Raw genomic sequence first — 21,311 nt, forward strand, 5'->3', positions numbered from 1 at the left:
GGTATTGGCCACTGACGTTGTGGCACACAAAGGGAGGGGCGAGGCACGAAGGATACGAAGGGGCAGGGTCGACCTGCTGCCCCGATACAGCAGCTTTGAGGAGGACTGACGGCCACTTCATTTTGCAAGGGCCAGGCTGGCAAGCCACCATCCAAACAAGCGGGGAGGACTTCTGGACATCACCAGCTCGGGGATCCCTCCAGGCCCAAGATCACCGCGTGTGAGTGCAACAACATCCTAAAACCCGGGCTGAAAGCAAGAACCACAGCAATGACGAGCAGATCATGCTGTGTAATTATGTAATATATATTTGTGCAACCCTAATCGCTTTACCTTTTTTTTAAAATGTAACCTTGAATGAATTTGCAACTTGTTTACATTAAACTCTAACCACTAGTATCTGTAGTAGACTTATGTACTTACTACCATTCTTATGTGAACTTAGAGTTTATCTGTTTGTATCTGTAAACTTAGAGTTTATCTGTTTGTATCTTTTATGTAATGAATGTATTCTGAAGTCCTTATGTAATGCGAACTGAACGCATACATAAATACACTCAGCTCTATTACACAGTAATACTGTTGCATCCAAGCCCAAACAACGCTGCTAACCCTTACGCATCCCTACTCACGGCCCTCCCTGTTCCTTACATAAAGTGCGGCTCTCTACTAAGCTCGTCTAAAATAACCTTTAATTTAAATGTAACTGCTTCAAACGTTGAAAGTTTCCTTTTCGATGTCACTTTCCCTCATTATTTGTATTTGCCGCCAGCTTTTCCTGGTATTGCCTGGCCCGCTCGCAGCTTGCAGTCCTGGCTTCAGACAAGTCTGCAAATATGTGGAGCGGGGGCTGAATAAGTTAAAACAAGCCCTGCAGACTCGGCGGTGCTCAGCGTGCGCTGCACTGCGCATGTGCTGCCATCGTCCTAGAAACCCAGCTAGACGCCCATGTCCGCCCAACGACCAATGAGCCGTGACGCACCCAAGTGTCTCGTCCAATGGAGGGAGGTGTTGCTCTGGGGTGCGGTTGCTAAGGGGTCGGGCCTTGGCGACACTTGCGACGCTGCGGCGGCGCTGCTAGGGCCGGCTTTGGGACTGTGGATGCTGCGCGGTCGGGGGCTTTAAGGCTGCCGGGAACAGAATGGAGACCTCAAGAACCCGGCTGCCCTCTGGCCACTGCGGGACCAGGTAGGCCGATGTTGTGTTCAGAGCAAAAAGGAGGGGTTCCGTGACAGAATAACGGGCTTTGCAAGCGCAGGATGTACCCTGCAGCGTTAGGGGCGGCCCTCTGTTTCGGGGATAGGGACCATTTTGTCTGCTTAAAAATGCCGTTGATCTTCCCACTTAAACTTATATTTCATAACTTTTCATCGCCCTTAAATAAAGTTTGTGGCAATCCCGTCAACACGTTAGTTGTGGTGTTCTGCCCAGGCCTGTCTGACATGTTCAAGTGGATAATAATATTTATTGTTTCTAGGCTTAAGTGGTGAGCTTACACTTCAGGAAAAGTTTCTATCGGTGACAGTAACGCCTTACTGGATTTGAACGACGCGAACAGTCTGCGTTTCCATTGGGATATGTAATATCACACTTAAGTAACGTAGCACACAACGATGCACCCCTCACCTACATCACAATGCACAATGTGACGAGAGGGGGCGTCCTTCGTTAGATGCAGCGTATCATCCAACCGCCAACACTGAGAACGCAGCAATGCCACTTTCCAGATGTTCGCAATTGTACAGTATTCATTTTTCCTCCCAGACATACTTATACTGGTTGATTTGGCGAGACTCTGGCGAGTCTTTTCACGTGTCATGAAATGTGTATGTTAACTTATTTTAGCTGCAGTAATATTTTAGACATGGACATCGCATTATAGGCAAATTTGGTGCATAATTTAAATCAAGTTATTTGAGTTTTGAGGGAATGTTAAAGGTGCCACTTTGTGAACGACAAACAAAAGTTATTCTAAATTGCTTCCTAGGTAAAAGTTTCATCACCAAAATCGCGGGCTGTGGATGGTTCTAAACACATGTGACTCGCCACCGCTATCTTTCTGATTGGCCACCTATACCGCCGCCTGGAGGTTGCCGGCATAAATATTGAATTTAACATTGGGAGGCATAGAAAGTACTGCAGAGGTATCAAGTGTGATCAACTAAAACAGAAGCAGACATGAGCGTGCTCCAACCCAGTGATTACTCTTTGCCCATAAATTGCACGTGATGGCACTTTTAGTTACGTTTAACCTTGAGTAGGGAGAGCTAAGCCTAGTTACCGGTTGGGAGTGAGTTCTAGTAGATTGTTCCTAGAAGATAAAACGACCAGGGTCTGGATGCAGTACAGGGAAGTTTAAATGCTACACAATCCTTTGGTTGCCATAATGTATCTCCCGACAATGAGTGTGAGCAGGTTTATGTGTTAGAGAGGTAGTCATACAAATTGCTAAGGATCACTTGAAGAATTTAGTGTCGGTGGCTTGTAGATGACTTTGCTTTGTGCGTAGAATTTGTTTCTTTGATGGTAATATGCTGAGGTGGGAGAGTGACTGTGAAGGTTACAATACCAATTTAAAAATCTTTCTAAGTTTGGACAAATATTTTGAGATGCCTTCTAATACTCTGTTGCAGTCATATAATTTATTAGTAACTAGTGAGCAGAGTAGTGCTTTGTGTAAAGGAATGGAGGGTGTTTCATTTATGTTCATTGTTTGAGACCTGTTCCATTGGCAGTAGTAGTAATGAAAGTCATCCCTATAATCATTTCTGTTAACGTGATCACTAGATCTCCTCGATTTCTAGCTAAGCATGTGGACGTCAGTCGTCAGCATGTTGCGTGCGGGATAGTTTGAGGGGTAATTGTTGCTGAAGAAGTTTCAGAAAAACTCAGCATTAGAGGACGACAGTGTAGTCTAGCGATGTATGGCCATCAGACATGATTGGATGTGGGGAGAGATGGTTGGAAAAAAAGATTTGCTTGCTGTCGGCGTAACAGCAGTAAAAGCAGCTAAGTGAGCAGATTATGTCACCAGAGTTGGTGTATGTCTGGAAAAGGAGTGAGCACAGGACCAAGCCTTTGGAAAATACTAACAGACAAGATAACCTACAACCTCACTAACCAGGAAAATAAATGTCTTTGTTTGTTATTTATTCTCGACGTACGTACGAGTGTCTTTATAAAAACGTCTACATAGATGTATGTAACTCACAGTCATGTGGTCCTATAATGCCATTTATGCATTGTGCTAACATATGAAGAAAATGGACGAGAGGTTTGTTTATATATCCCACCTGACTCTGGAAACTGCATAATTGGTCTGTAGTGTGCACAATATGTATATATTCTGTTAGATGCTTGTAAAGTTTTAATTGCTAACGTGTGTGTTCCTCAGTAGGTAGGGTTATAGGAAAAAGGAGCCTCAAAGAGTGCTTCAAATGCTCATGCTGGTGAAGCAGTAGTGCATAATGTGCTGCCATCACTAGTCCTCTGTTGGCAAAGCAGAAACCATAGCGGCTGGGGGAGAGTTGGCCTAGAAATAGGAAGTGGAAAAGCATGGGCGATATAAGTGTGTAAGTGCAGTGTCTTTGACTAAAATAAAGGCCTGACTGAGGGATAAATATCATGGTAACCCAGTGGTAAGAACTGACATAAGCAGAATCTGTCTCAGCCTATGAGCATATCTGTCTGTCTGGTGGTGAGATCAGGGTCTTTTAGGAGATTACAAGTCAAGAGAGCCTGTTGGAGAGATACTAAGCTGAGGATTGTGCAAGTGGTGCATGTTGTTAGGATTTAATTCCAGTGCGTTACTGCTTTTAATTTCCATGCATCACAGTTGCTTGGCATTTACAATGCTGTTAGAAATGGGGTCTCTAGTTTGCATTTCCAAGTAGGGACCACCACTCTAGTGAGGGTAAGCTAGATACACACTTTAAATTAACCTGTGCTCACCTTCTGGTATCTTGGCACAGAGCAGGCAGGCATAATTTAAGAGGCAATGTGCTACGGCAGAGAAATGTCGCCCTATTGCTCAAAAATAAAATGATAACGTTATGTTATTATCATTTTATTTTCTCTATGGCAGTCAGTGGCAGGGCTGGACAGAGCAAGGGGAGGAGTGGTTTGCACTCCCGAAGTAATGCACACTTTGCATGTTCCCCAGCAGGCTGCATTACACAGCCTTGCGAGGAACATGCACAGGCTCCCTGTGCCGAACCACAGTGCTCGACCAATGCAGCATTGTGATTGGCTCCGGGGAGCCTGTGTGCCTAGACAGGAAGAAGGATGATGACGAAGAAAGGCGTCAGCTGGCCGTTCCAGGTATGTGAAATGTTTTTGTTTTTATTCCCTGAGCCCCCGCTGCCATCTCACTACCCCGGCCTAGTAGACAGACAACAGACAGAAACACACTGCTTAGAAGTCACTACCGGTCAAAAGGTTACTTTGGGTTGTGAGGGACTGGTGCAAATGCAAAGTTCAGACCAACTGCTATAGAGGGCCGGCCGGCTACAGGCTCAGACGGGTCCTGCTGAAAAAAATACCTTGGATGGAGCGAAAGTCAACGTCAAGAACCTACTGTGTCATCGTTGAGCTGCGAAAAGGGGGTCCCGCGTCGTCGTTGATCTCCGTTGAAGTGAAGGCAATGCTTCGTCGTTGAGCCACGCAGGCTGTGGAACTGCTGTCATCGAGCAGCCTCTGCATCATGTTGAAGGGCGATGTTGCAGAATTACTCACACAATTGAAGCAATGCATCAGTGTTTCCAGGTATGTGCTGCAGAATCCACATTTGAGGCTCCGGACTGGAGGGGGCACCTCAGGCAAGGGTAGGACTCACAGATGAGAGTCCAGCAGCACCAGAAGAGGTGCAAGAAGTCTATTATTTTGTCCCTGAGACATCAAAAAAACAGGAGGCAAGCCCTTGAAGTCGCTCTCAAGTGAGATGGGCCCAGTCCTTGTCCTCCGCAGGCCAGGGATCAGCAGGCAGAAGGGCAAACCTGATGAGCAGCTCCTCAGAACAGTCAGTCAAGGCAAAGTGGCATTCATTAGAGACAGCACAGCAGTCTTTACTCCAGCAGAGTTGTTCCCATGTCAAGTAGTGTACTGAGTTGGTAGGATCAGAGCCCCAGCACTTATACCCAAAAACGTCTTTGTTGTAGGGGTGGACTTCAAAGGCTCTGGCTGAAGTGACAAGGATCCCTTTCAACCCAGTCCCTCCTGCCATGCTATCCGTGGGGGTACTCAGGCCTTTGTGTGGAGACAGGACACAGCGTATTCATGTGTAAGTGTGATCTTCCCCTTTCTGCCCAGGAAGGCTATCAGAATGCAGATGAGTCCTCTGTCAAACCCAGCTCCTTTTGTGTTTGTAGCTGTCTATAGGGAATGCACAAAGTGTAGCTATCACCCAGCACAGACGTATATTGGAGACTGGCTGCAAGCACACAGAGTAAAGTTAAGAACAGAGAAATGCCCACTTTCTAAAAGTGGCATTTCTAAAATATTAATGTCAAATCCAACTAAACCACTAAAGAGGATTTAACATTACCATTCCAAAGATATGAAGCATGATTTAGCTTCTCCATTCTAATCTGTAACTCTAGCTGAAAAGGTTTAATGAATTCCCAATGCTAGCCTATGAAAGGAGTAGGCCTCAAAGTAGTGAAAAATGAATGTAGCTGTTTGTCACTACCAGGACATGTAAAACTTAAAAATACATTTCCTACCTTTAGTTACACAGCACCCTGTCCATAGGGCTACCTAGGGCCTGCCGTAGGGGTGACATATATGTGTAATCAAAGGGGAGTTTAAGACTTGACAAGCGGTTTAAAATACCAAGTCGAAGTGGCAGTAAACTGCACATTCAGGCCTTGCAATGGCTGAAGAGGGAAGAGTCTAGAATGTGTTATTTGAGAGATCATGACGAGGCGTCAAATCGCTTTTTAGTGAGATGCACGCTGCTCCGGAAGCCAAAGAGGATTTGTGGTAAGTTAGTATAGAGAAATATGTTAATTTGAACAGTGGACATGTGAGCCTGTTAGTTGGATTGAATAGAATAATGGAGGTATGAAGAGGGAAGAGTCTAGAAAGTGTTATTTGGGAGGTCATTGTAGTAAGGTTAGACTTGGGTTGTTTAAAAGGAGAGATGGAGGAGGGATGGATCTCTAGAAAGGGATTAGGGAAATCACAGTAGTAAAATGAGGTTTCGGATACACGAGGGAAGAGTTTAGAAAGGTTTATTTTGGAGATCGTAGGAGTAGTATGAGGTTTGGCATGAGTCAGATGGTGGAGGATGTATTGAGAGAGGTATAGTGTGAGAAAGTAGTACTTTGGAGAGAGTCACCTTTTTTTTTTCTCGTTCTAAAGTTGGAGTAAAATAATAACTGTATAAATACATAATTACATAGAAAGGGTATACATGTATACAAAAAAAAATTCTACAGTAGGAGTAAAGTAATATATACATACCTACATAGAAAGGGTGTACATGCATAAGGAAGATAATATATTGAGATTTAAAGTTGTATTGTACAAACTCTGGGATGCCTCCGGGTAGCTATGCGCTATATAAATACCATTCAATTTCATACATTCAAGTGTAGCTGTTCTTGGTTAATATATATATCTATCCCTGATTGGGAGAAGAGGTTCTGGGTGTGTGTCTGTCTGTCTCTCTTTATCCAGTAAACCTGCATTCTCCAAAGCCCCTTTAGTCAAGGAAAAGCAGGCACGGACCACACACAGAGTAAGTGCTTGAATTTTCTTTATTCGAAGTCGGCCATACCTCGTTTCAGTCCGAAGACCTTGATCACATGACGACGCTCATTCATCCTGACATCCTGACACCCCTTTTAAAGTGACAAGTGTTTTAATTGATTACATTTCGGCGCGTAGACATAAAAGAAGAACTATATGAAGTGTTTCTTCATTACCATTACATTTGGAAATAAATTGAATAAATAAGACTTTTTGCTTGACATTAACACCCCATATTGGCATGCTTTGCAGCTCTTACATTTGGTAAAGCCGTTTTGCAGCCACCATTCTTTTGTTTCCTTCACTTCAGGGTTACTGCTCAGCAAGCTGTTGTGCATAGATGGGGCTCTTTTGTAGGTTACTCCTAACCTGTTTGGCACGCTCTCACTAATTATTGGGTCGTTTTTAACTATTGACCAATTGCGTTGCATGATTTTCTGGATTTCTCGCTGTTGGACATTATACGATAGAATGAACCTGACCTCTGGTGCTGACTGGGCCCCTTTCAACTCTCTTGTGTTTTTGGCTTGTAAGAGAAGGGATCTTTCCTTATCATTAGATTTTCTGATTGCGGCCTCAACTGCTTTACTGGAATATCCTCTTGCAAGCTGATGATCTTTTTTTGTTGCTGCATATTCTCTTTAATCTAATCATTTCCCCATAGGGGATGCTTTCAATTAAATGTCGGGAATGGAAGCTGCTGGAGTGTTACACCGAGTTACCAGCTGTCTCTTTTCTGAACATTTTGGTCTCCAGGGTGTTATTTGCTTTGTAAATCTCTACATCCAAAAAGTGAATCTTCCTATCACTGATAGTGACAGTAAATTGTAAATTTATGTTATTTATATTAATTACAGCCACAAAATAAATTGCTACTTCCATTGTTCCTTCCCATACAACAAACAAGTCATCAATGTAACAAAAATATCCTTTTACATTGCTTGCCGTATACTCTTTATGTCTTGTCCCCAAAACCAGCTTCTTCCACCAGCCCATGAAAAGACAGGCATAACTGGGGGAGAAGCTGGCACCCATTGCGACTCCTCACATCTGTTGATAATACGTTTTGTCAAATAAAAAAACATTGTTATTTAGGCAAAAACTAATCATGCTTATCAACATGGCATCATGGGGGGCTAAAACATTTTCATCTGTCCTCAATCTGTCTATATCTCTTTTGCACAAGTAAAGTGATCACTCAGAGGTTAGCATACACCAGTTGTAGATTTGATTCCAAGTTACGTGCTTCGCTCGCACAGCGAGCTTGGTCACACAGTGAATCATGGGAAAAGACTTGCATGATTGACTGTGTGACCAAGCTTGCGAAACGCGTAACCTGGAATAAAATCTACAACTGGTGTATATTAACCTCTGAGTGATCGCTTTACTTGTGCTTGTGTAAAAGATTACGATGTTGGCCTGCCCCCCAACTACTAGCGATCCTCTGCAGAGGGCGGGGGAAGGCAGGAGCCAAAACTCAAGATATATATATATATATATATATCTATATATATCCTACTGGCGGTCGCCAGTAGGTAGTTATAGTTAGGATTGATTTCCATAGGGAAATCGCAACATTCTATTTGGAATAACTTTGGCGCTGGTGGAGGAATCTGCCTGAAATTTTCAGCAACTTTGCCTCGTGGCGCTCCGGTCCTTCCCTGAAAGTTTGGGAGGGATTCGTCAAGCGGGGGCCGAGATAAAATGGGGGTCCCAAAACGTGTTTTCCCCATGTTAATTTCCATAGGGCGGTCGGTCGCACTTTTAGCTCGAACTGCTGAATGGATTTTCACCAAACTTGGCAAAATTGTAGGGACTGGTAGCCCGATGTGCCTTTGCTATGTCTCAAGATATGTGCTCCAGAGGATTTTGAGTAATTTAGGTTCAAAAAAATTTATATATCTATAGCCGCGCCCCAGTACGCGCACCGGGGAGCGCTCCGGGCGCGCCACGCGACTTGCGCACGGAAAGCTGATTGGCTCTCGGGTGTCTGTAAACATTCGAAACAGTCCGGAGCGGCCGCCATCTTGTGTCTCGGTAGGATCGAGACACAAGAGGTGGTAAAACAAAGGGGGAAATAACCAAAAGGGGGCAGGGTAGACCCCCCCTGACCCCCTAGGTTTGATGTGGGGGTCATAAAAGTGCCCCGCCGCATAAAAAATAAATACAAAAAATTCGATTTTCACGAGGGGAACGCCCGGCACGCGCCCCGGTGCGCGTACCGGAGAGCGTACCCTGGAGAAAAAACAATGACAGACTTGTTTACAAATGTAGCATTTTTTAATACATTGGAGGTAGTTCTTTTTCATTTTTTTAAGAACACAGCTCTTTGATGAGAATTGGAGGTAGCTCTGAAAAGAACTTTTGTTTTTCTTCTTTTTTTTTAACAAAAACAAAAACAGGGAACTGGAAACAGCTCAACAGGAGCCAAAAAAAATAAAAATGAGGCCTGGGGATGGCAGCGGTGGTTCTCGAGAGCTCGAACCATGAGTGTGACACTTTGCTCCCCATAGCAAAGAAGATGGTCACATTTTCGGCATTTTAATATAGCCTGATTAAAAGCAGGCTGAATATTTGGTATCATCTCCTGCTCACGCCGACGCACAGAAGGTGTTGTTCCACCGGTAGAAGTAGAGGCACCATCCCTGGGAGCCTCTCGTGCCAGAACCCTGACACTCTCCCGTGCATAGTTCTGGGGATGTTTCCTTGACACGTGGCGTATCATCGTCCAGTTCCCGAAGCTGTATTTTTTTTCTGGGATTTCCTCTCGATAAAATGGTGTGGCATATTTTACACTCCACCTTTGGAGCATTTACCTTCTTCTCCCCCTCTGGAATTTTGAAAAATTTCCAAATGAAATGTTCCTTCACAGTTCGTTCAGGAACCTCCTCATTAATGAAATCCTCAGTCTCATCACTGCTGCTGGATGCTCTTGCAGCCATGATAATAGAAGTAAATATGACACAGGTGCCAAAAACAGGTCTTGCACTCACAAAAGTGAAACAAGAAGTGAAGGAAATGGGTGGGGATTTCAGTCTTTGTAAAAAAAAAAGTTAGGAACCAATGAAAAGTGTTATTTTCAAGTCGCATGTTCCGGGCTTTCATCATTTGGAAACCAAAACTGATCTGCACCAATGAAAAGTGTTATTTTCAGATCACATGACCCGACACGCATACGCTACGCGCCCCGGGGGGCGCAGCGTAAGCGCGTCAGGACGTTGCGCGATCGTATGCGCGCGCGTGCTTCCGGGTGCGCTTACGCAGTGCGTCATATGACGCATCACGCGGCTACGCGAAACGTCACGATGTTGTTTTCGTTCGCAGGAATAACGCTAACGGGACGCGCCCCGGGGCGCCCCGTAATATTGCGCTTACCCGTGCGTTCACTGGTACGCGCCCCGGGAGCGCCCCAGGGCAAAAAATAAAAAATAAATTAAAAAAATTAGATAATTATACAATATAAAATTCGTTATTAAAAATATTACTTTTCATACCTATAGAGATTTGCTATTAAAAAACCATCGAAATTCACTGAAAAAACCATAGGTTTCACACCAGTTATAGTTAGCTGGAAATTTTACTGGCATAAAACCAATGAAATTGCCACGTTATAGTTAGTTAGTTGGACTCACTATAACTTGCGCGTGCAATGCACTGCTGATGACGTCACATATTACATCACTCATGACATGGTCAGTGACAGCACTCATTTTTTTGTATAGATGTGTGAGCAGTTGACTCACTAGGTGTATGAGTTCGAGTGCATGTGGAAACAGCTACATGGGCGGTTGACTGTGTGCATGAGTGTATTGATGAGTGAATGGATATCTCAATGCTACATGTCAGTAAGTACATATGTAAAACACAGTACATGTGAGAGTTGGCATATATAAATAACTGTGCATGAGAGCCAGTGAATGTGTGAGTGGCTGTATGGATCATTGTGAACTTGTATCAGGGATTGTATAAGAGAGTAAATATGTGTTAGTATATGTTTCAATAATTAAGGTGTGTATAACTGTATATTTGAGGAAATGGAGGTGAGATTGATTCTTTGCATGACTGACTAGGTGTGTGAGTAACTCCATGGATGAGTGACAGTGTGTGAGTGTCTGTATACACTGAGTGTATCTAAGGTTATATTAGAGTCTGAAGAGGTTCATCGTATTAGCACATGAATGATGTCATCAGTGATGTGATCAATGATGTCAAATGAGATGTCATCAGTGATGTCATCAGTGATGTCATCAGTGATGTCACTGACCATGTCATGAATGATGTAATATGTGACATCATCAGCAGTGGATTGCGGGTGCGCGAAATATATAGTTAGTGCAACTAACTATATATGGAATTTCATTGGTTTTGTATGATTAAAATATTCACCTAACTATATATGGTCTCAAACCTATGGTTTTTTCATTGAATTTTCAAGGTTTTGTAAATGCAAATACCTAACTATATATGGTCTCAAACCTATGGTTTTTTCTGTGAATTTCAAAGGTTTTTTGAATGCTAATTCCTAACTATATAAGGCCTGAAACCTATGGTTTTTTCAGTGAATTTGCAAGGTTTTTTAAATGCTAATTCTATTAGCGGATAAAGTTTTTATATATTCAAACGTTTTTTCATGCTAATTCCTAACTATATAAGGCCTGAAACCTATGGTTTTTTCAGTGAATTTCAAAGGTTTTTTAAATGCTAATTCCTAACTATATAAGGCCTGAAACCTATGTTTTTTTTAGTGAATTCGCAAGGTTTTTTAAATACTAATTCCTAACTATATAAGGCCTGAAACCTATGTTTTTTTCAGTAAATTTCAAAGGTTTTTTAAATGCTAATTCCTAACTATATAAGGCTTGAAACCTATGTTTTTTTCTTTGAATTTCAAAGGTTTGTTAAATGCTAATTCCATTAGCGGATAACGTTTAAATATATTAATATCCTAGTGGGACCACCTGAGCAGCCCTAAGGGGTCAGGGTGTTTCTACCCTGCCCCCTTTTTGTGTTCTACATGTTTTTTTTTCTGCTTTCTTGTGCCTCAGTCTACTAAGACCCAAGATGGATGCCAACACTTCCTGGTTAGAAGTGTTGACAGCCAATGAGCATGCAGCTTTCTCGGGAAGGCATGCTGATTGGCTGTCGCTGTCTGTCAACACTAGCACAAGATAGATGCCAACACCTCCTGGTTAGAAGTGTTGACAGCCAATGACCATGCAGCTTTCTCGGGAAGGCATGCTGATTGGCTGCCACTGTCTGTCAACACTCAAAACCAGGAAGTGTTGGCAGCCATCTTGTGCCTTGCGAGAACCAAGGCACAAGAAAGCAGTGAAACAAAGGTGTGAAACTCGCAAAGGGGCCAGAGTAGAATCACCCTGACCCCCTAGGCCTGCTCAGGGGGTCCCACAAAGACCCTAAAGGCAAAAAATTATTATTATTTTTTTTTAAAAATCGGGGTACGCGTACCGTGCGCGTACGGTACGCGTACCCCGCGACTTAAAAAAAATAAATCTTTTTGCCTTCGGGGTCCTTGTGGGACCCCCTGAGCAGGTCTAGGGGGTCAGGGTGCTTCTACCCTGCCCACTTTTTGAGTTCTACACGTTTGTTTTTCTGCTTTCCTGTGCCTCAGTCTACCGAGGCACAAGATGGCTGTCAACAGTTTCTGTTTTGGAGTGTTGACAGACATTGGCAGCCAATCAGCATGCAGCTCGTGCAGTTGAGGTACGCTTACCGTACGTGCGCGTACCGTAAGCGCACCGGTAAGCTCACGGGTAAGCTGCTATAGATAGATATATATATTTTTTTGAACCTTAATTTCTCAAAATCCACTGGACCGCATATCTTGAGACCTAGCAAAGGCACATCGGGCTAACAGTCCCTACAATTTTGCCAAGTTTGGTGGAAATCCATTCAGCCGTTCGGGCTAAAAGTGAGTCCAACCGCCCTATGGAAAATTGCATGGGGAAAACACGTTTTGGGACCCCCCTTTTTTTCTCAGCCCCCGCTTGACGAATCCCCCCCCAACTTTCAGGGAAGGACCGGAGAGTAAATGTGCCATTTTCAGGAAAATTTCAGCCAATTCCGTCCATCAACGCCAAAGTTATTCAACATTGAATTTTGAAAAATCCCATAGGAAAAAAATCCTAACTATATATACCTACTGGCGACCGCCAGTAGGATATATATATATATATATATATATATATATATATATATATATATATATATATATATATATATATATATATATATATATATATATATATATATATATATATATATATATTTCAAATGGCAAAATGAAACCCCTCATTTTGTTCCTTTTCAAATTAAATGTATTAAGTGTTAACACTTTATTCCAATCAAGATGACTTCAGGTGTGCCATACTTTTGTCATAAGTAAGACTGTTAGCGCTCTAGTTGTTCTTTAGAACACTCGAGGACATTCTGTCATTGGGCTATAGTTGGGCTACATCTGGCTGATATTTAGGCTACATTTGTTTTTTTTTGTCTCTGGTGGCCATCTTTGGGCTACATTGGGCTGCATTGGGCTACATTTGGGCTCTAACATATATATAGCCCAATATATATTTTTTCAAAGTTAATTTTCGTAAAAACCACTGGAGCATATATCTTGAGACATAGCAAAGGCACATCGGGTTACCAGTCCCTACAATTTCGCCAAGTTTGGTGGAAATCCATTCAGCCGTTCGGGCTAAAAGTGAGTCCAACCGCCCTATGGAAATTAACATGGGGAAAACACGTTTTGGGACCCCCCTTTTATCTCAGCCCCCGCTTGACGAATCCCCCCCAAACTTTCAGGGAAGGACCGGAAAGTAAATGTGCCATTTTCAGGATATTTTCAGCCAAATCCGTCCATCAACGCCAAAGTTATTCAACATAGAATTTTGAAAAATCCCATAGGAAAAAAATCCTAACTATATATACCTACTGCCGACCGCCAGTAGGTAATATATGTGTGTATATATATATATATATATATATATATATATATATATATATATATATATATATATATTCCATACGAAAAGCACCAGACAATTGGATGCCCTCTCACAACGTATTCCGCTTTATTTCAACAAGGAGGCAGGGAACAAAAGCATGGTAGGTACAGCCAATTCTTCGCCAAAAGTCCAGACGCGTATCAGGCTTCTCTCGCCTTTCTTCATGGGGATGGCTGTAAGGAAAAGCGGCTTGTAGGTGAGTCAAGTAGTGTGGCAATCATTAGTCCCGCCCTCTGGGCGTATGCAGGCTTTGAATGCTGGTAGTTAGTCTTTCAATAGTATTGTCCTGTAGTAAGGCAAGCCGCCATTTTCCTAAATACATTTTCTCTACCACAGTGGGTTGCCGCAGCTATCCATACTACTGCTATGCCAGTTTTGTACCTTCCTGAACACACAAAGTTCATTCTTGCCCCGTACTCATGACGGCGCTTGACCTGCTCGTCCGCAGGGAGGGGCTCTCCGCGACCTCGGCAGGCCGCTAAAAATTCCATACGAGAAGCACCAGACAATTGGATGCCCTCTCACAACATGTTCCGCTTTATTTCAACAAGGAGGCAGGGAACAAAAGCATGGTAGGTACAGCCAATTCTTCGCCAAAGGTCCAGATGCGTTTCAGGATTCTCTCGCCTTTCTTCATGGGGATGACAGTAAGGAAAAGCGGCTCGCAGGTGAGTCAAGTAGTGTGGCAATAATTAGTTCTTGCCTCGTTGAAATAAAGCGGAACACGTTGAGAGGGCATCCAATTGTCTGGTGTTTTTCGTATGGAATATATATATATATAATGTGTATATATATATATGTGTGTGTGTGTGTGTGTATGTGTATATATATATATATATATATATATATATATATATATTACCTACTGGCGATAGCCAGTAGGTATATATAGTTAGGATTGTTTTCCATAGGGAAATCGCAACATTCTATTGGGAATAACTTTGGCGCCGGTTGAGGAATCTTCCTGAAATATTCCTTAACTTTGCCTCGCGGCGCTCCGCTCCTTCCCTGAAAGTTTGGGGGGGATTCGTCAAGCGGGGGCCGAGATAAAAGAGGGGTCCCAAAACATGTTTTCCCCATGTTAATTTCCATAGGGCGGTTGGACTCACTTTTAGCCCGAACGGCTGAATGGTTTTCCACCAAACTTGGCAAAATTGTAGGGACTGGTAGCCCGATGTGCCTTTGCTATGTCTCAAGATATGTGCTCCAGTGGTTTTTACGAAAATTAACTTTGAAAAAATATATATTGGGCTATATATATGTTAGAGCCCAAATGTAGCCCAATGTAGCCCAAAGATGGCCACCAGAGACAAAAAAAACAAACAAATGTAGCCCAAATATCAGCCAGATGTAGCCCAACTATAGCCCAATGACAGAATGTCCCAGAGTGTTCTAAAGAACAACTAGAGCGCTAACAGTCTTACTTATGACAAAAGTATGGCACACCTGAAGTCATCTTGATTGGAATAAAGTGTTAACACTTTAAACATTTAATTTGCAAAGGAACAAAATGAGGGGGTTCATTTTGCCATAGAAATTATGATTAGTGCTGAAGAAAGAAAAATTAGGGCACATTTTGAGTGACTTCTCAAATCCTCTTATATTTCATTAAAAAAATTCTGATATGCAGTCTCCCAAGATGGCCACCAGAGACAAAAGAGCCCAAATGTAGCCCAAATATCAGCCAGATGTAGCCCAACTATAGCCCATTGACAGAATGTCTCAGAGTGTTCTAAAGAACAACTAGAACGCTAACAGTCTTACTTATGACAAAAGTATGGCACACCTGAAGTCATCTTGATTGGAATAAAGTGGTAACACTTAATACATTTAATTTGAAAAGGAACAAAATGAGGGGTTTCATTTTGCCATAGAAATTGTATTACCTACTGGCGGTAGGTATATATAGTTAGGATTGTTTTCCATAGGGAAATCGCAACATTCTATTGGGAATAACTTTGGCGCCGGTTGAGGAATCTTCCTGAAATTTTCCTTAACTTTGCCTCGCGGCGCTCCGCTCCTTCCCTGAAAGTTTGGGGGGGGATTCGTCAAGCGGGGGCCGAGATAAAAGGGGGTCCCAAAACGTGTTATCCCCATGTTAATTTCCATAGGGCGGTTGGACTCACTTTTAGCCCGAACGGCTGAATGGTTTTCCACCAAACTTGGCAAAATTGTAGGGACTGGTAGCCCGATATGCCTTTGCTATGTCTCAAGATATGTGCTCCAGTGGTTTTTACGAAAATTAACTTTGAAAAAATATATATTGGGCTACATTGGGCTATATATATGTTAGAGCCCAAATGTAGCCCAATGTAGCCCAATGTAGCCCAATGTAGCCCAAAGATGGCCACCAGAGACAAAAAAAAACAAATGTAGCCCAAATATCAGCCAGATGTAGCCCAACTATAGCCCAATGACAGAATGTCCCAGAGTGTTCTAAAGAACAACTAGAACGCTAACAGTCTTACTTATGACAAAAGTATGGCACACCTGAAGTCCTCTTGATTGGAATAAAGTGTTAAATTATGATTAGTGCTGAAGAAAGAAAAATTAGGGCACATTTTGAGTGACTTATCAAATCCTCTTATATTTCATTAAAATAATTCTGATATGCAGTCTCCCAAGATGGCCACCAGAGACAAAAGAGCCCAAATGTAGCCCCAATATCAGCCAGATGTAGCCCAACTATAGCCCAATGACAGAATGTCATTGATGTCATTTGAGATGTCATCAGTGATGTCACTGACCATGTCATGAATGATCTAATATGTGACATCATCAGCAGTGGATTGCGGGTGCGCGAAATATAGTTAGTACAACTAACTGTATAAGAGCAATTTCATTGGTTTTGTAGGAGTAAAATGTCCAGCTAACTATAACACCACTAAAACTTATAGTTTTTTGAGTGAATTTCAAAGGTCTTTTAAAAACGAATTCCTAACTATATAACTCCTGAAACCTATGGTTTTTTCAGTGATATATATATGTAACCAGCTCTTGATTTTGTCTTCTGAAGGTAAGATCGTAATCTGTGGATCTTCTGTTTGGGGGTAATGAATTCCATAGTTTGACTTCTTGAACAGAGAAAGTAGAAATACTGCTTGTGGTTTTTTTCTTGAATGGTGGGGTTTGGAGGTGAGGTGGCAATCTTGAACGGATGTTCCTTTGTTGAATGTATTTGGTGATTTTTACCTGATCAAAAATGGTCCTATTCCATGTATTGTTTTTGGTTGGTACAAAGCTGCTTTTGGCAACCGGTAACCAATGTAGGGCCCTCAAGGCAGGGGAGATGTGGGCATGTGGCTTTACCTGTAAAAGTAGTCTGGCAGCAGAGTTCTGAATCTTTTCATAGTTGATAAACAAGAACATGGTAGAGGCCATTGGCGTAATCAAGTTTAGACAGTACAAGAGAGATAGGAGCCTGACCTTGTGTGGAAATCCTAGGTTGGGGGAGATGCGTCACAGAGTTTTCATAGTAATGAAGCTTCATCGTGCTAATTTGTCCACTTGGGCATTCATTGATAACTTTAAGTTCATGGTAATTCCATGGTTCCTTACTTACTTAGATAATTTAGGTGTACCCAGATCTTCAGGCCTGGCTCAGAGTGGATCATCTTTCCAATCGCCACAAGTGAGAATTTCCGCTTTGGAAGTACTCTATTTGAGATGACTCCATGTCATCCACTGATCAATGGCTTTGAGCAACTGAAGATTTTTGAGTTTCTAATGTCTTTGGGGTTTTCCAGTTTAACCACTTGGATGCTAAGGGTATTTGCTCTTCTTCATGTAATTTCCATTGAAATCAATGGAAACTCCATGACGAGTTACCCTTGTCATTAGCACTGAAGGGGTTAAGGAGTATTTGTGTGTCATTTGCATAGTTGTGGCATATGAGGTGTAATTAATTGATCATTGCAGGTAATGACTTTGTGTAGATGTTGAAAAGAATTGGGGAGATGATAGAGCTTTGAGGGAACCCTGCTTTTGTAATGGAGGGGAATGGATGACATTTAATTTGTTTTGAAGGTAGAATGTGATCCAGTCTAGAGCAGTCCCCTTTATTTCAGCTTCAGAGAGTATTTGAGTTAGAGTGTCATGGTCAAGTATGTTGCAGGCAGCTGAGAGGTCCAAAAGCAGTAGTGCAGTAACCCTGTTCCAGTCTACTGTGTTTTTAAGGAGGTCCCAGGTGGCAATAAGGGCAGATTCTGTGCCTCCTCCTGGGCGGAATTGTGTTTGAAGATAACTCCTTACTTTTCAGACTACCAATGAATTGTGACATCTATGCTGCTATTTCTAATGGAAACGTCCATTAGAAATTGGCCTGTAGTCTTAATGAAACAATAAACCACACATCTGACTGTCAAGTGTTTTTTAGATGTCATTGTAACCCTGGAATTCAATTATTGACCAAAATATATATTTTCTTTGAAGTATATTTTTAATAGATCTTTATTTCAATGCAATTTACATAATTCCACCACCGCTAAGGAAAAAAGTTATAGAGAATAATAAGGTAAATTGTTAAGCAATTGTGCCTAAGTTGGGGGGCTCTTTCATGGTGGTTATTGATCGGGATGGAGTCTACTTCACCGCAGTCAATGATTCCCTGGGCAGGCCCTCCTCCCTGAATATTATTTCTATTGCAAATCAACATTTGGGGTGAAATTCACAGAATCATTTTTACCATGCTGTTTTTATATATGGGACAATTTATGTGGATGTTTACAGGAAACCTACCTGATGGATTTTTGTTTTTGTTGGTGATGAGGCTCCAACATTTTTCTCCCATAGAGTGATAGTGAGTGCCTGATTTTGATAATCACAAAAAGAAACCACTATCAAGGGTGATAAAACATTTTTGTCACAATGTAAATAATTTTCTGGTGGTGTACTCGTTTTAGGAAATTGTGCTGAGTTGGAATGCAATTTTACCCTGTGAGAAATGTTGATCAGCTGCCAGAATTTGATCAACGATGTTTGAGGTAAAACTGTTTCCTCGCATGATTTTCTCATAGAAATTCTAAAAAGTTGCCCCGAAACTAAAATTACATATTTTCTTTCTTGGGTATGTGAGAAAACAGTATGACATATAAGTAAAGCATGTACTTCCAGCGGCAGCAGCAGCAGTATGTCAGTTGACTCACCAGTGTTCTACTGTTGCTTCACCAAAGAGTTCTAATAAAGGTTTGGTACGCTAACAGTTTGTATATATTATAGATTTGAGGTGGACCTGATCCAGAGCTGCTTAACTGAAAGCATTTTCTAAGGAGGAGGCTGCAGTAAAGGAGCAAAATAAGGGGTATCATTTTGTAATGGGAATTAAAGTTGGTGCTCTTGAAAGGTAAGCTTGGGGACACATTTTCGGTAAATGCTCCAATATCTTCCTCATTCGTGTCAGGAAAAAAGTATGGCGTAGTGAGTGAAACGGGCTTGCAGTGCCAACAGCATTATCTCAGTTGAGTGCCCAGTGTTCTGTTGTGCTTCACCACAGAGTTCTAATGAAAACTTGAGGCCAGGTTTCCGGGATTGGATTTATCGAAGTTAAACCCTTTCCTGTGTAGCAGGCTGTAGTAAATGAGCATTAAAGTGTTACTGCAGATATGAAACTAGTGTTTTAAAATGCATGTGAGAGGAAATATATCTTTTTCCTCACTTGAGCCGTAATATACTTTTTAAAAGAGCTAAAAAAAATACCTATTTCCAACATCTCTTTTCCAGGTCTATTTACTAAGTGAACCTATTTTGTCTTTGTCACTTAATGACTCCCTCATTTTAAAATTATGCTTTTTTGGTAGATATAAAATGTTTTTTTAAATTTTTTTTTATATTGTATGAGTAGAACTTTTATTTGTACAGTTGCTGATAGCTATTTACAGACAGATATCCTATTTAAATTGAATATACATGCCTTAATGGGTAGTGAGACCCTCGGGAGTTGCTGCTTGGGCCTACTCTTATCTGTACTTGTATCTCTGTGTATAAATGTGTACAGGCTTAAAAAATATTTTATTAAAGAGTTTAAAAAAAACATGTAAACACATTTGAAAATAGGTAGCAATGTACATCAGCAGGACAGTGTGGCAGCTTTTTTAGAACAGTAAAAGCTGTCCACTATTACACAAGTTTTAGACTCAGCAATTCAAATTAACAGTACAAACAAATGGAAATAATGTTTCTGAGTTCTCTTTTATTTCAGGAAATTGTAGCAGAGGCAAGAAACATTTTCAAGTACATACTCCTCTTTCTGCGCAGGAAATTTGAATGATTATAAAAGTGTTTTTTACTACATCAGCATGTCTCCTAGTGCAGGCACATTCTTTGAGACAGGCGTAATTCGCGCAGACCGATTTTATGGGAAGAAGGTGGAGTGACATGTGGGTTGTAATAAGGCTTGTTTGGGTCTAGCCAAGAATCTACTGGGTATATATTGACTGGCTAAGAGCCAATCAAAATGCAGCATTTTTGTTAGTGTACAGCAGTCTGGTTTATAGTAAGATATTCTGTATTAAGGACTATATTTAAAAGAAAGTGGGAATTTAATTAGGACATTTTTATCTAGGTTAAGAAGCACAATTCACGGGCTATAGAAGTGTTTATGAAGCTGATTCCCTTAAGGTTTGTCGAATAGGGGGCCTTTCTGCAAATAGACTGTTTATATTCCTTTTATGAAAAATATGCCCATTAAACAAAGGGCAGTAGTGAAACTGAGGAGCTTGGCTCTTTTACTTTCTGAATTAATTTTCTCGCTGAAAATACTAAACTGTTAGGAAGGTAATGAGAACGAAACCAGGCCTCATTCTGGATTATTGGAAGCATGCTTTTATGCCCCCAGGCTGAAATAACGCACAATACCTGATGGGAAGGCTAGGCTGCATGAGATGGGACTGCAGTTCATCTTTTGTGACATTAGCGAACAACCGGACTGAATTAAAATAGGTACTTCTTAAGAAATCGAAATGGTCTGTATATCATGGAGCGAAATGCATATTGGCAGTGCCACATATAACGAGACAATCTTGTGTACCTTTGGGATCTATTGTACTGTAATTTGTGAACTGAGATGTGTAATGTGGATTACCGGTCATCAACAGTCCATATCCTACAAGACTACTTACTACCAGTCCCTACCATTCGCTACATCTACTTTAAGTGAATATCTTCACCCAGACATGAGAATTTTTTCGTTGTTAATTATTTATATGGTAGTATTTGAATGATAATTTACTGACACATGTTTTTTATCCTGGGTCTGTGTAATTTTTAATGAATTAATACTCGTCCATCCATCCTTAATATGAGGTTTTACTGAACATAATTGTTCTTTATAGATGCTTACATTTGTACCTATTAGGTTGGAAAAGCTTGAGAGACTGCTATAAGAAATTGTAGCTGTCTACTGTGTTGAAATATTGAAAAGGTGATGGGCTCCTGTGAACGTGTATTTGTTTCTGGTGTGCTTTATTTGTATTAAGTAAAGTGCAACAATGCTACGAGGACTTTGTGAAATGCAGCAGCAACAGGCACCCTGGACCGTTT

The 21,311-nt window shown here is 41.6% G+C and overlaps 1 protein-coding gene across 5 annotated transcripts in view; it reads left to right on the plus strand.

Annotated features, from left to right (window-relative positions):
* The first annotated feature begins 1,018 nt into the window (after positions 1-1,018).
* Positions 1,019-21,311, plus strand: part of TULP3 (TUB like protein 3) — a 550,002-nt gene continuing 529,709 nt past the window's right edge. For 4 of the 5 annotated variants that reach the window (XR_013606868.1, XM_078673739.1, XM_078673741.1 and 1 more), the window contains exon 1: positions 1,019-1,188. Coding sequence is in view for 4 of the 5 variants with exons in the window: in XM_078673739.1 (XP_078529865.1) it covers positions 1,142-1,188 (47 nt within the window). In the remaining variant the exon portion in view is untranslated. The remainder of the gene's footprint in view (positions 1,189-21,311) is intronic. The other variant, XM_078673743.1, reaches the window with a different exon arrangement.

The sequence above is a fragment of the Lissotriton helveticus genome, chromosome 1_1 (assembly GCF_964261635.1).
Source record: "Lissotriton helveticus chromosome 1_1, aLisHel1.1, whole genome shotgun sequence".
Lineage (NCBI taxonomy): Eukaryota > Metazoa > Chordata > Amphibia > Caudata > Salamandridae > Lissotriton > Lissotriton helveticus.